Here is a 16,549-nt window from a genome sequence, read left to right as displayed (position 1 = left end):
GGAGTGGGGAGCTTGGGGTTGCTACAGTGTATTTCCTTTGCTTTGTTCCTTGCTCTATCCTCTTTGATGTTTCTTTCTTGGGGGCAAGAATGGAATGTGCCATTTGCCTTATCTCCGGATGCAGAAGAAGAGGCACGGAGGCGCCTCACTGCTCCGTTCCCACATTTTCACACCTGCAGATTGGCCCATTTGAACCGTCTGGATGGACAGTTGGGGTAGGATTTTCATTGACTCTTTTGACTTATTGATTTGTGCGGGAACCCTCAGATCCTGTCTTCCACTACTGCTGTCAACACCTTCCAATAAAAGTTCATTTTGAAATGATATCCGTTTCAAGAGTTCTGCTTTCTTGGGAGGCTTAATTGAGGCAGCTCCTTACATCTACTGTATTTATTACTTCTCTAAGAAAGAATGCATCAAAACAAGAAATGTACATTTTATAGATATGTATCTGACAACAACAAAAAAGCATGCTCCCCAGTCCAATCATTGATAATAAGGGAATGGGTCTGGGGGGGGATAATGCAATTATCCACTAAGAATGTACAATATTATTTACAGAAGATAATATGATGTTTATTCCTCAAAGTATCTTTATATCATTTATCATGTGTTAAAGACACACTTTTGAAGACATTCTAACCTTAATGCTATGGAGAAAACATATTGATTAAATATACGTTGATGCTACTGAAATTCCAAGAGCTGGTATAAATACTCCATGAACCAAATGTTATTTATTAATTATTTACACTTTCTGTTTCTTTTCAAAACACTCAACCCTCTACCTTTTTCTCCACTGAGTGCATATAGCAGATTCCGTGAACTCTGTACTAGCTATTAATCTTTTGAAATAGATAGTAATTGACAGTCATTTAACAAGTTTGGAGTTACAACAGCACTGAAAAAAGTGACTGTCCTCAAAGTTATGACTGTCACAATGATCCCTGTAGATCTGCGATCGCAATTTACTTTACTTTTATTAAATTTGTATACCGCCCTTCTCCCGAAGGACTCAGGGCAGTGAACAGGGCATATATAAATAGCAAATACAAAAATTAAAAAGGAATTAAACAAGTGCCCGATTAAAAAATACAATAATAATAAAAAACCCATTAAAAGACCCTAACGTCCCCCCATCAGGCCAGACCAGCTAGTTCAAACAAGTGGGTCTTCAGGCCACGCCGGAAGGAGCGAAGGTCCGATGCCATCCGGAGCTCAACCTGCTTGGTAACTGGCTCACATTTATGAGTGGTCACAACTGCAATTCACTACCTTCCCAGCTGGCTTTTGACAAGCAAAGTCAGTGGGAGGAAGCCAAATTTGCTTAAAGATCATGTGATTCACTTAATGACTGCAAGATTTACTTAACAGCCGTGGTAAAATGGTAGTAAAATCAGGTCTAGTCACATGATGACTCACTTAATGACCACATTACTTCGCAACCAAAATTCTGGTCCCAACTGTAGTTGCAAATTTAATTTAATTTAATTTATTAATATTTCTATACCGCCCTTCTCCCTGAGGACTCAGGGCGGTGTACAGGGCAAGAATAAAACACAGAAATGTACAAAAATTAAAAGATAATTAAATGCATGCCCGATTAAAATACAATTAATACATAGTAAAAACCCCAATAAAAATGATAAAAAACCCTACCAATCCCCCTCATGCCAGGCCGGCTTGCTCGAACAAGTATGTTTTCAGATCGCGGCGAAAGGAGCGCAGATCGGGCGCCGTCCGGAGCTCAACCGGTAACTGGTTCCATAGCTCCGGGGCGCCCACAGAGAAGGATCTCCCCCTGGGGGCCACGAGACGGCATTCTCTGACCGGTGGCACCCTGAGGAGGCCCTCTCTGTGGGAACGCACAGGGCGCAGGGAGCTTGATGCCGGCAGCAGATGTTCCCTGAGGTACTCCGGCCCCATGCCATGGAGGGCTTTGAACACCATTACTAGCACCTTGAATCTCACCCGGAAGACAACTGGCAACCAATGCAGCTCACGGAGCAGAGGTGTCACATGGGAGTATCGGGAGACTCCCAACACAACTCTCGCGGCTGCATTCTGTACCAGCTGGAGCCTCCGGGTGGTCCTCAAGGGAAGCCCCATGTAGAGAGCGTTGCAGTAGTCTAGACGAGAGGTCACGAGCACGTGAGTGACCGTGCATAAATCATCCCGGCTTAGATAGGGCCACAACTGGCGCACCAGGCGAACCTGGGCGAAAGCCCCCCTAGTCACGGCCACCATGTGATCTTCCAAGGTAAGCCGCGAATCTAGGAGGACTCCCAAGTTGCGAGCCCTATCTACGGGGGGTAATAATTCACCCCCCATAGAAAGAGATGGAATATCCGAATGGACCCGGGATGAAGGTATGCAAAGCCACTCGGTCTTGTCGGGGTTGAGTCGAAGTCTGTTCCTCCCCATCCAGACCCGAACCGCCTCCAGGCAACGGGACATCACGTTGAGGGCATCACTGGGGTGGTTTGGGGTAGAAAGAAAAAGCTGGGTATCATCAGCATACTGATGATACCCAACTCCAAAGCCACGAATGATCTCACCCAGCGGTTTCATATAGATGTTGAACAGGAGAGGCGAGAGGACTGACCCCTGAGGAACTCCACAAACGAGAGACCTCGCGGTCGACCTCTGCCCTCCTGTCAACACCGACTGCGAGCGTCCCTGGAGATAGGAGTAGAACCACTGAAAAACTGTGCCTCCCACTCCCAATCCCCTGAGACGCCGCAGCAGGATACCATGGTCGATGGTATCGAAAGCCGCTGAGAGGTCTAATAGGACTAGAACAGAGGAATGACCCCTGTCCCGAGCCCTCCAGAGATCATTCACCAGCGCGACCAATGCCGTCTCTGTGCTGTGCCCGGGCCTGAAACCCGATTGGTACGGGTCTAGATAATCCGCTTCATCCAGGACCAAAGGGAGCTGATGCGCCACCACACTCTCAACAACCTTCGCAAGAAAGCGAAGGTTGGAGACCGGACGAAAGTTGTTCAATACATCTGGGTCCAAGGCAGGCTTCTTGAGGAGGGGCCTCACCACCGCCTCTTTCAAGACGGCAGGGAAGCTACCCTCACTCAAAGAAGCTGATATAACTGCCTGGAACCAGCTGCGTGTCCTCTCCTGGGCTGCATAAACCAGCCAGGAAGGGCACGGGTCCAATAAACATGTGGTGGAGCTCAGTCTCCCCATAATCCTGTCCACTTCCTCCGGAGTCACAGAATCAAACTCCTCCCAAATGATATCGACAAGACCACCCGCGTCCTGATCGCCAGACTCTGCCCAGTCGGAGTCCAAACCGGTCCGAATCCGAGTGATTTTGTCCGACAGATAATTGTTAAACTCCTCGGCACAACCCTGCAAGGGTTCCTCCCTCACCTCCTGATTAAGGAGGGAGCGAGTCACCCTAAACAGAGCGGCTGGGCGATTATCTGCGGACGCGACAAGGGTAGCGAAGTGATTGGACCTCGCCACCCTTATCGCAGCGAGATAAGACCTAATATGGGTTCTTAGTCGCAATCGGTCGGATTCGGATCGGCTGGACCTCCAACCGCTCTCTAGGCCCCGTCTCCGGCGCTTCATCTCCCGGAGCTCCGCGGAGAACCATGGAGCTCGACGGGATCTGCATCGGGTCAGGGGCCGCAAGGGTACAACTCGGTCAAGAGCCTCAGTGGCTGCCCTTTCCCAAGCTTCCACTAAGGCATCTGCCGAGCTGTGAGTGGGGGAGGCAGGTGGGGACCCCAGCGCTGCCTGGAATCTCGCGGAATCCATTAAGCGTCTGGGGCGGTACCATCTAACTGGTTCCACACACCCACGGCGGGGGGTGGCAAAACGGAAGACCAGCCGCAGGAGATGATGATCGGTCCATGACAGGGGCATAATAATTGGAGAGCCCCCACCAAGATCATCTAACCACCGACCAGATAAAAAAACTAGGTCAAGGGTGTGGCCTCCCTCATGAGTCGGTCCTGAAATTACTTGCGTCAGGTCCATGGCCGTCATGGAAGCCATGAACTCCCGAGCCAACTCAGATGATCCTCCCAGAGATGGTAGATTGAAGTCCCCCAAAACTATAAGTTTCGGGAACTCAACCACCAACCCAGAGAGGACATCGAGAAGCTCAGGCAGGGCTGCTGCTGCGTGACTAGGCGAAAAGTACACCAGCAGCAAGCCCAACTGCGCACCAGGGCCGCATCTCAAGAAGAGAGACTCACACCCGACTATCTGCGCAACGGTGGCCTCCCGCGGAGCTAAGGTCTCCCTCATAACAACAGCCACTCCCCCACCCCTACCCTGAGCCCGAGGCCGGTGTAGCACCCGGAAACCTGGTGGGCAGAGATCAGCCAGAGGAATACCGCCCTCTGGGCCCAACCAAGTCTCCGTGATGCAAGCCAGGTCTGCCTGCTCACCCTCGACCAAGTCACGGACGAGAGGAGCCTTATTAACGACAGACCTGGCATTCAGGTACACCACCCGGAGCTCAGGAGGCTGCACATCCTCACTCCCGGGACCTCGGGGTAGAACAAGAGGGTCGGAACGCCTCACCGCTTGCAAGTAGCGGAGAGGCCTTCCCTGAGATCGATACGGCCCTCTGTTCCGACACCTGCTGCCATTCCCTAACGTCGTGGGAATAGGCATTCCCACGACTTGCCCTGGAGCCCCGGGGGCGACCGACCCCCGCTCCTCCCCTCCGCGATCAATCCCGGCCCTGGCCTGAACAGTGGTTGCTGGACTGCCCCCCATATCCGAACAACCAAAAGAAATTCCCACCCCCCTCCCTAACCTCCTAAAAAATTTAACCAAAAAACTAACCAGGGGCCTCCTATTTGGCTTATATCGGAGGTCCCTACCCATGCCCAGCCATCTCTCAGGGTCCCAACACTCGGGCCCTTCATCAAGAGGAGATGTAAACAATAAGGCGGGTCGCTCCCAGGATGGGGGGGCCCCCCTGAGAGCGTATAAGGTCGTGCTAGAATAAGTCAGACGCATGATCTTAACAAGTCCGACAAAAAAACAGCAAGGCAGACCAGATCAACATGGGAGGATCTCAAAATAAATAAATCGAAGGCAAATGACCAGAGAGCCAGCCCAGCTCCACTGCCACTAGAGCTGGGAAATCCTGGGACAGATCGAATCCCGCCCTCTCACGGCGGTCAAGCCAGGGGGCAACCTGGTACATACAAACCGGGGGAGCAATACCCCCCAGAGCTCTCACCTCTGGGAGGCAGCAGATGTAAAAACTTAACCACTCTCCCACAGTGGTTACAACCCGGGCCTTCTATTATAGGGGAGGAGGGAGAAGGGGAGGGAGTTAGAGCAAAGAATCTATGAAATACATCAGGATTAATAAGCCGGCATGGTCACAAAATGGTAGGAGAGATTCTGGTTATATAAGTCACTTCCATGTTGCAAAAAAGACTGGATGATAGTCAGTCAAGAAGGGAAACCACAACATGGTCCAATGATTTTCTGAGAACTATCTGTACAAGGTGCTGGTTTTGACCTCTAAAGCCCTTTACAACAGAGGTCCCAATCACTGGGCCGTGGACCAGCACCAGGCTGGGACATTCCAGAAACTGGTCTGTGCAAATAAATAAAACCCCATCCATGGCATGCAGGCAGCACACGAAACAGGGCCCCTCAAGTTGGTGGAAAAACTACTCTCCACAGAACCAGTCCCTGCTGCCCAAAAGGTTGGGGGCCACTGCTTTACAGTTTGTGCCAAAATTCCCACAGGATGATTTCTCCAAAATCAGCATGAGCTATTAGAACAGTGGTGGTGAACCTATGGCACGCGTGCCAGAGGCGGCACTCAGAGCCCTCTCTGTGGGCATGCACGTTGTTGCCCCAGCCCCACCTCCCCAGCAGCCCCCCCGCACTCGCCCCCAGACACGGCCGCGCAAAGCAGTGCAGCTGAGGACAGGGCAGCCAGGCAGCAGGGACAAGACTCCGCCCTCGTGCCCCGTCGTGTGCAGATGATGCGGGGCACAGGTGGAGGGTGGCCCCGCAGGTGGGCGGGGCGGTTTTTGGGCACTCGGTCTCTAAAAGGTTCGCCATCACTGTATTAGAACATCTAGGGAAACAACACTTATCGTCCCAGATTTCTGTGCATTGGGACTGAAGCTAAAAGACAGCATTGGTGCTTTGGAGTATCTTCCCAATAAGATACCAAGTTAGCTGACTCCCAGCTAGTTTGTAAGGAAACATTAAAATTTTGAATTATTTGAAAAGCCTTTTTTCCTTAGGCTTATATTTGATGCCATCTTGTTTTTGTTTTAATTTCTTCTTATTCCTGATTTGTTACTCTTACATTTATTGTTGTATTTTATAGTTTTTGACTGGTTATTTTAGGCTGTTACTGTTTTGACTGAGATTGGTTTTAATCTGTCCATGAATATGTTATTTTTTCTTTGTCATATAGTATGTAAGCTGAGAGTCATTTAATTATAGCAGTTTATAGATAAATAAATTTTAATAACCGTGCTGCCACTCCAACATTATGTGTTCACTGGACATTTTCCTTCATTTAACTGTTTAGTGCACAAAATACCACCCATTGCAAATTGGGAAAATTAATATCATTTGAGTAATTTAGCAAAACATTGTATTGGTTGTCTAATCTGGTTCCCAGCTGCTTCACAAACACATATTTAAAAAAATATTTCTTACCTTTTGGGTAATCATATTGCAAATCTCTGGTAGGAAATCTTCACTCAAGAGTTTATAAAGCTGCTTTTCTCTTAAAGATGTTCTCTCTCGGAAGCTTTCTGTAACCTGCCTCCACTCCTCTTCTGTCTGGCATATTAACCACCATGTTCCATGGCCCAGTCCTTGAGAGACTTTCATAATGGGATAATTTTCTATTAATCTGACTATACGATTATATTAATCATATTTTTCATGTTGAATTAATTCAAAATTTCTCTGTTTCAATTTGCAAATTCATTTTATACTTTTGAATACAGGTGGTCCTCACCAATCATAATTGATACTGGCACACATCACTAAAGAGTACAATCATTAGTGTGATGTCATCTAATCGCACTGACTTAGGACATCCGTTCCGGCTGTGGTCACTAAGTGAATCGCTATGGATTGTTAAATGAAATGCCACACAACTGCAACTTTGGCTGCCTTTGCTTATCAGGCCACAAATGATGATACTGTCGACTGCAGAGATGTTGCAATGGCCACAACTTTTGAGGGCTGGTCATGAGTCTTGTTTTCCAGTGCTGGGGTAACTTTGAACAGTCACTGAAGTGATTGGTAAGCAAGGACCTGAATAACATCCATAGAATTTCTCATGACAAATGGAACTGATTTCAGAATTCTGATTTGATTGTTCCACACCAAGAGTGGGTAAACATGAATTAATTTTCACAGGAATAATTACACACAACTTTAACATGGACATAATGAAAACAATCTGAGGATCTCAGCTGATGAGCTGTTTAAGGGAGGCAGATTATTGCCTCCAAGAGTCAGAAGCTCCAGTAACAAAGAATGAATTCAGCTGAAAGGGGTAAGGATTCTTCTTTCTCCGTGATATAAAAGGCAAAATAACCTGTTCACATATATTTTGCTTCTTGAAAGTAAAGGTAGTAAAGTTAGCCCACGACTTACAACAGTTCATTTAGTGACCATTTAAAGTTACAACGGCACTGAAAAAGTGATTTTTCACACTTCTGACGATTGCAGCCATCCCCATGGTCATGTGATCAAAATTCAGACACTCGACAACTGACTCATATTTATGACCTTTGCAGTGTCCTGGGATCATGTGATCACCTTTTAAGACCTTCTGACAAACAAAGTCAATGGGGAGGCCAGATCCACTTAACAACTGTGTTAACAACTGCAGTGATTCACTTAACATCTGTGGCAAGAAAGGTCGTAAAACACACTTAACAAATGTCTCACTTATCAATAGAAGTTGTTGTCTTAGGTCGAGGACTACTTGTACTGTAACGTTAAACAAATGAATATTTTTAGTAGTAGAGCAAGCAAACAGTCTGCATCTTTTCACTGTCAATTCCCGTTCCTTTAAAGTGGCAAGAACTTTATTACTAAACATGCAAAAAATACTTTTCAACTTATTTTCTAACTGTATGGAGTGAAATGAAGAAAACAAAGAAGACCCCTAGCTGCATTTTTATCAATTAGAACTCAACTATAATCCAAAAATTCTACTTACAATTTCTGGACTGTGGTTCATGAACAAGTGCATTGGCTTCTTCTTTCTCTCTGAAAACAAAAAGAAAAAAAAAATTGGAAAAGTTATAAAAAGGAAATTTCAACAAAGGACTACACACAGGGTTAGAATAAATTATACCAAAAATAAAAACCCAAAGCAGCTTTTAACTATATTTTACCTGTAGAAGTCAAAATATGAACTAGATTCTAATCCTATAGAACTCAATATCCATTATAAGCCTTTCATTGTCTTCAAAACACAGTAGTTATAAGCGATTGGAACAAATTTTGAAAATGTAGGGATGCTTTTTCTTTCAAATAAATTCAAGCTCAGAAACAAAAAACTGATCCAAGCATAGTAGAACAATAATAATGTCATCTGGGGCAAAGGTCCATTAACATCCTTGTCACTGTTTTCTGGGCAAGCTGGAAAAAAAGATCCAAACTACTCAGAAACTCAGCTAGTCAACTCTTATAAAAGATTAATTGATTATGAGTCCATGCACATTGCTGCTAGTCACCTTCTTCCCCCCTTTCCTGATTATAGACTTCTCCAGAGACTGAGTTTCTGCATAATATATCCCAGTTATAATAATTTGAACCTAGTGCTTTTCTGCCCAGAGTGAGAAATTTGGATTGATTTGTTCACTAATCCAATGTATTTGTTTCCTGGCTAATCACTGTATTTTTAGAAGCTTACTCAACCCCAAAGTTCCAAAGCAACAGTATACATTCTAGTTTGCAATTTCAACGTTCATTTCCCTGGAATGTCACAAGGAAAACCACTGCATGCACAATTCTGATTTTTGTAGGTGTAAACATATCCCTGAATCTGAATACCTTTTCCAAGACCTTCATGACTAATCTACCAAATGGTGTGGCCTATTTCTTGAGTGCTGGTTCCTTTGCTGTCACTAGATGATCTTGGTAAAGGTAGTCGTTTCCAACTCTAGGGGCTGGTGCTCATCTCCGTTTCAAGGCCGAAGAGCCAGCGCTTGTCCGAGGACGCCTCCGTGGTGATGTGGCTGGCATGACTAGATGCCAAAGGCGCACGGAACGCTGTTACCTTCCCACCGTAGTGGTCCCTATTTTTCTACTTGTATTTTTTATGTGCTAGGTTGGCAGAAGCTGGGACGAGTAACAGGTGCTCACTCTGCTACGCGGCACTCGGGATTCAACCTGCCAAACTGCCGAACTTCTGATCGACAAGCTCAGCGTCCTAACCCACTGAGCCACCACGTCCCTGGATGATCTTAGAAGAAGAAGAAAAAAAAATCCACCACTCCAGTATCTTTATTGTCAATTCTAAGGCTGATTGCTGAACCTTTTGTCAAGTTTGGTTTTCTTTATATTTTAGTTCCACTTTTTTATTATGCTCTTTGACTTTCTTTACTAGAGCTTGTAGATCACTTGCATATTCAACTATAGGAACAGCGTCATCTGCTTTGGATGACCCTGCTGGGATTATATATTCTTGAAATATATCCCGAGTATTATTTACTCAACCTTCCCAGAAATAGCCCCTTGTCGCAAGGAGGCAGCATAGGAGAATCTGAGGGTATATGGCAGACAGGGATGAAAAAGTATGTCATAACTGCCTAAGAGAGGAAGTGGGAATTAGGGAGGAAGGAAGGGAATACATTACTCTCGATTAATTACAAAAATGGCATATAAACAAGTCATACTTTACTTCATTCCTTTACTGTACCACCACAAACATTTTACATATACCCTCCAGCTTTTCTACAAATATTTAATTATAAGAGCTGAAAAATATAATTTAATTTTATTCTGCCCTGTATACAGTATAAATGTATTCTGATGAAGTAAGCACTGTTTTTATTATTGAGATGTGCAAATGAATGTTCCAATTATAATATTAATTTACCTTAAGATGTTCTCCACCATTTTTTTTCGTTTTGGAGGTCGCCCCCGTTTTTTTACTACCTTTCCAGGAATGTCTGGAATATTTTTGTGTATCTCCCATTCTCTGGAACACATTGAAATGTTACACAAAAGAGCTAAATACATAATAATGGGCCTGGTAAAGCAAGAAGGTAAGGAGTGATCATTGACAATGAAAAGGATTGAAGTAGCAACTGTGAGCCAAGCTAGGGGACAATAACTCTAAAGAGGAGAAAGTACATAGCCAGATATGGTGAAAAGTTAATTTGAGCACAACCCAACATTATGTTACATTAAAATATTTGCTTCCTTGGAAGAAAGTACAGGTGCTCTCCCCATTCAAATAGTTTCTTATGTGCTATGATAAGACTGTTTGACATTAGTTTCCTTAAAAGGAAACATGGATTCTAGCTCTGCCACGGTTTCATTCATTTTTCACTCATTCAAGAATGGGCAGCCTTGGGATGGTAACTTTTCAAGCTTTAATTCCCAACATGGAACTGAAATGGAATTAAGAGTGGCCTAATTCATAGGTTGTTGGGAAAATAAACAGACAAAATACTAAAGAACTCTGAAAACTGTATTGTTCTGATGATAAGGAATTTCATAAACATTCGCATCTTGTTGCCTTTGCAAAAATAGCTTCTTTTTAAATGTTTTTTTCCTGGTATTCCAATCACCCTGTTTCCCTGCAGGCAAGAAAAAAAATATGTACCTGTCAGTAATTAGGTCTCCATTTGGTTTCACAGGTTCCTCTTTGTACATTCGTGTGCCATAAAAATACCAGTAGAGGGCACCATTACTATCCTCACCCAATGGTTCCACCCGGAGGCTGTCTGCATCCAAGCCCTGTGTTTGAAAGCACATACACATAAATGTAAGAGCTTGGAAGTTTCTTGTATTCATGTTAGTCCTCACCACTGGCCTTTGGAGTAAGTTATAGAGATTCCGATCTCCGGCTTGCCCCCCAAAGTGATCAACTGTTAACTGACAATGAGATTTATGTCCTGTAAACTATTCGTGAGAAAGAAACTTAATTTAAACCTGCTAATGCCTAGCAAAAAGTGGCCTCTTATACCTTTAATAGTGAAGCAGCAGGTGGGGGCTCTCTCTTCAAGTGGCAGAATTCTAAAGTTCCACAAAGGCAACGCTTGGCTTCACCCTGCAAGCAGGTGCATCTTTTTCTACCACACTTAGGCAGTAACAAGAGAAGTCACACCTGCTTAACTTATCTCTCCGAGGCTTTGAAAGGGTCTCTCCCGATATAATGGTTGCCCTCAGAAGTCTGTTTTAGGGATTACTTCCACTAAGGCAGCGTTTCCCAACCTTAGGAACTTGAAGATGCGTGGACTTCATGAGTTGAAGTCCACGCATCTTCAAGTTCCTAAGGTTGGGAAATGCTGCACTAAGGCATTATGCCTAAGGAAACAGCCAGGCAGAAGTGGTTACATTTTTACTTATATATATATATATATATATATATATATATATATATATATATATATATATATATATATATATATATATATATATATATATATATATATATATATATATATATGACACTATCCTCAAAACTGGATTCCTACTGAAAATGTACGAAGACACTGAAAATGTTTAATTCCATTGTTTTCATGCAGATTATTTTTAGAGGCAAAATTTTAAATGTTTCTAAACCAGCACCTGCGGATGTGATATCTAGCTAATAAACTCACTGTTATCTGTAGAATGCAGAGACATGCCGGACAAGTATTATAGCTCTCTTTCCCACCCACCCCCCAAGTCCCAAACAAACAAACAAACATTCCTGTGTAGTTTATAATACTTTAGATGCCTCAAAGGCCACAACCTCTAACCTAGTATTTGGGTAGCAAACAAATGCTATGCTCACATTTTTGCTTCTTCATTCCCTTCACCCTCACTATTTCACGCACATGGTTTGGTACTATACTTCCCATTTTAATGAAGCCATGCTTTGTCATTTCATCTGATCTCCCAATACAGGATCAAATAATAGTTTGCCTATTGCTACATTACAGCAAATTGGAAAATATGTTTTAAGTGCAAGTTAGACAGCACATATAAATACAGCACTCATTCATGACCTTCCAAATGACATTCTGCAGCCACGGTGAGTTTACAAGCAATATCTTAATACATATGCCATTCTGGAACTGGCCTCAACAATGTTAGGGCATTCAAAATGGTATTAACTCACAAAAATCATTTTTTCCCCAAAGAAAGTTACTAAATATCTTCAAAGGATATGTCTCTTCATGCAGATGTTATTAATTAATTACACAGTGGAAGGCTACAACTTAAACTTGACTCTACTTGCTATTACAATTCTAAAAACCATTTAGATCTTTTTAAAAGGCTCACTTAACCTTTATAAGCATTAGTTACAATGACTGTTATACTAAAGAGAGTTCTTCAGGTCATTGGCATATCTCAATGGGTAACTAGCTATCAAGGACAATAGCAGTTCAATCTTCTCAATTCAAACCAGATTATTAATATGTTTCGCCTCCCTCACCCTGGGAGTACATCAGCCATGGCACTTATAATTGTTAATATCTACGGTACTATAGAGATGTTTGAAAAAAATGACCCAATACATATACGAAGTAATATAATTAAGAGACAGGAACGAGATTCCCAATGTCAGGTACTTTCATTACTAATCATTTACAATGGAGGATGCAAAACTCTGTTGCAATGGAGCTTATCTGATAATCCCAAAGAATGTTATCTTAATCAAGGAAGGATCCTTGAGGGTCATTGAGACATTAAATCTCCTTCCTTTGACTAAAACAATACTTGGACACCAATACAAACCACTGAGCCAGCTAAATGCAGACCAGAAAGTAATAAAATAAAACAAAATATTATATTAGTACTTTAAAGCATAACTTAAAATTTAAATACCGGTAATCAGAAAACACTTAAAATTTTTTAGTCAGCTTCAGCTAAATTGTTCAATTTGGAAAATATTATACACCAAAAATAATCTTTAACATTTTAAATAAGGTTATTAGCACAAAGCAACATTGTTATACAGAATGTGATGCGATGCTTAATGGTGGGAAATGTATATTATGTTTTCAATGTTTCTCATCCAGCATCTGTCATCATCAAACATACCTTAAGCAGGTCAAAAACATCATCGGCATCAAGTCGGTAATCACAAAGACGATGTAGTATCTCCACACGAGTACGTAAGGGAAGTTCCTGAAAAGTACATTCTCGCAAGGGGTTGGGTTTTCCTTCTTCCAATTCCCAGCGATAATTGATTATATCTTCAAGATAGCCATGAAATGTCTGGGTTCTAATAAAGATAATAAATGGCCATACAATTACTATCTAACAGAATCTGACCTATCCATCATTTCACAGATGATTGCACACAGAAGGCAAGGAAGATACTTCCAGGTTAGTCCAGTTCCTTGTGCAAAATTAAACAACATATTTCACTTCTTTTTTCTGCAGAATAATTTATCTAAAGCATAATAAAACTTGTTTATCTTTAAGGAAGCAAAATAATCTAAGGCTCATATAAACTATTTGATAAACTGAAGTTACCAATGGTAAATGACTGATTGCAGTCTATAAAATATTATTAGGGGTATAAAATTCTAAAAAAAATTACTTAAAGAAAAAATCAGTGGAAATATTTAAATTTATAGAATGATTAAAACTAATTATCTTAAGAATTAATCTAATAAATTCAGAAAAAGCTTTCTATTTGATTCCTCTACACATTATATCTATTACTGAATTCTGACTTTGGGATGCAAAATAAGTAAGCCAAAAAAATAAATGATTAAATGTATTATTTAGTCAACATGTTTGAATATCGTTCCATGACAAGAGCAGCAGAGCTTGCAAATGAGGTTCAAAGGTTTTTAAACTAATTGTTTATTGTAAGAGATAAAGTGCTAAAATATTTTAAGAGTGTAAACACTAAGATACCAAGATCTTAGATACCTAAAAGAGCTAAAATTACAGATTGACATATCTGTTAAATATTCTCCTTAATGAATGTTAATCTACCTAAACAAAACCCATAAACTTTGACTTACTGTAATATGTGAATATTACACACACACACAGATTAAATTTAAAAAGTATTTTAGTACAATTTATAATACCTACTGTGCTTTTCTGTAAATTAAATCTATAGGTCTCTCTAGTTTTATTTGTCAGGATAAAACAAGTAACCTCTGAGATTTCTTTCATCTAAGCTCACTTTTGCTATCAAAATCAAGATCTGAGAGCAAGCAGTGGCCTTTCCCTTTTTCAATTAATGAACAGATACCAGCAGATGTTTCACTTAAATAAACACATGTACTATTGTCTTTAGTTTGGCTCCTAGAACTAATCTATGATATTAATGTGACCTATTTAGTTTTTATTACAATATATGGACTACAGCATAGGTATAATTAATTAGCAGGACATCTCCATATTTTTTCAAATAAAACTAAATCAAATAGAACTTTTCATCATTTTCTGCAATTCACAGAAATATCACTATATAAAATGAGTTAATCTGGACCAAACTTCTATTATTTTATTCAATGGTGAGCAGTCAAAATATTTCCTTTTCTCCTCTTTTAAATCCTCAAGTAGTGGCTTGAACATGCTGAATTTCCAAATGCATCCAAATCAGAGAAACAATGTATGCACAAGTATGATTAACTTTTAAGTTCATATAACAGGATCAATCAAATAAAAGCAGCTAAAGAATTAGAAAGTATATTTAGTATGTGGCAGGAGAAATAAATTCACATTTTTAGCTATCTTCCCCCACTATCTGTTATTTTTTCATCAGAACAAAACTAGATAATATGAGAGAAGGTGCTAAATAGATTTTCTTTTAATTCTTAAGTCCTATAATATTAAATATTAGAGTCAGCTTTTGAGCCTCAAGAAGTGCAATATAGAACTGAAATTTTAAATTTACTCTTTCATCTAAGTAAAATAATTTAAATTATACAGGCAGCCCTACACTATTACTAAACTTCATTTTCACAAAAATGAAAGAGTCATGCTTCTATAAACAATTACATTTTTTCACATATAAAATCTAGTGCGCTTTATCACTGGCTGAAACTGCTGCATCAGCAAACCAATTAAGACACTCCAGGTGATTTCCTCAAATTTCTAAACCCTCAGTGATAAATGACATACACCCTTTCTGAAACTACTAGTTAATGGGTCATCAATGTGATTGATGTAAAAAGAAATCTATTAAAGGACATTTTTTAACTTGGAATCCTTGTGTAACCAATTCCTTAAAACCCTGCTTCCATGTATTAGGATAGCATTAACTGCCCTCACCTTTGATCAAATTGCAAACTATTTATGTATTGTTCTTAGTTGTACTTGGAGCATCAATTAATGAACACTTTTATTTTAGTTAAATGTGTTTAAATCCAATTAGTTGATTAAATTTAAATTATATTATAAAACTGCATGAAGTAACAAAATGCAGAAAGAAAAAAGAATTTACAATATATTGCAACAATCAATTAGAAGAAATGAGTGTATATATTAAATATGCTCAATAGAGCTTTAAAAAAAATCACAACTCCCCCCCACTTTAGTAATTTCTAAGAAAAAGCACATCCTTTTGTTAACTTTTTAATAATCTTTTAATTTTCCCCACATTTTATAAGAGCAAGTTTTAATCAACTGAGGTAGGAAGCACTAAGAAAGACAATGGCTCAATGATTGTGAGTTGCTTTTATTTTTATTAAAAAATAACATTTAAACACATTGCTTTCATATAAAAACCATTTCAGAAGTTTCTACTGGTATAGAAAAATTCAAAGAATATATCTCTTTAAATTAGAAGAAGATACATATAACATGTCTCTCTCTGAAGTAAGAGTGTTTTTCAAGTTGACAACCATGGTCAAAAATGCTTTATTCTAATGTGCTTGGCAATATTCTTTAGTAATTAGACTAAAGGAGTTTAAGTGACCTAAACCAGATATCATTAGTAGGTCAGCAGAAGCAACAACAACTGAATTAGGAAAGGGGGGGGGGAAATCTAAGGAATGGTTAATACTCTCTTCCCTACAGCAATCCATCAAGCATTGTCAAAAATACCCCAGCTTGCTTCTGATTAAGGTCAACCTAATCTGAGTTACTGCCGCAGGCCTGGCCTCAAAGAGCAACAATGGAGATAGATAGATAGATAGATAGATAGATAGATAGATAGATAGATAGATAGATAGATAGATAGATAGATAGATAGATAGATAGATAGATATTGGGGGGGTTCAAATGAAATTCTTGTAGAACAGCTGTAATACCTCTTGAAATTATAGTGTTAAGTTACCTGGTGTCTGCAGAGAAAAAGAAAAATGAAATGAACTGACATGAATGAAGAAAGCAATTTCTGTCCACTAACCAGGCCTGGATCCTGACT

General features: G+C 40.8%; 1 protein-coding gene across 1 annotated transcript in view; it reads right to left on the bottom strand.

The window, feature by feature from the left end:
- The window catches only part of CECR2 (CECR2 histone acetyl-lysine reader), a gene marked incomplete at its 5' end in the record, with an annotated part of 99,874 nt that overhangs the window by 19,677 nt on the left and 63,648 nt on the right, over window positions 1–16,549 (bottom strand). Inside the window, 5 exons of the mRNA XM_083365390.1 lie at window positions 6,682–6,851; window positions 8,207–8,256; window positions 10,094–10,195; window positions 10,826–10,959; window positions 13,255–13,438. Coding sequence (XP_083221516.1) covers window positions 6,682–6,851; window positions 8,207–8,256; window positions 10,094–10,195; window positions 10,826–10,959; window positions 13,255–13,438 — 640 coding nt within the window. The remainder of the gene's footprint in view (window positions 1–6,681; window positions 6,852–8,206; window positions 8,257–10,093; window positions 10,196–10,825; window positions 10,960–13,254; window positions 13,439–16,549) is intronic.

Source organism: Vipera ursinii (genome assembly GCF_947247035.1).
Source record: "Vipera ursinii genome assembly, chromosome: 6".
NCBI lineage: Eukaryota > Metazoa > Chordata > Lepidosauria > Squamata > Viperidae > Vipera > Vipera ursinii.
This window is presented reverse-complemented; position numbering and strand designations above follow the sequence as displayed.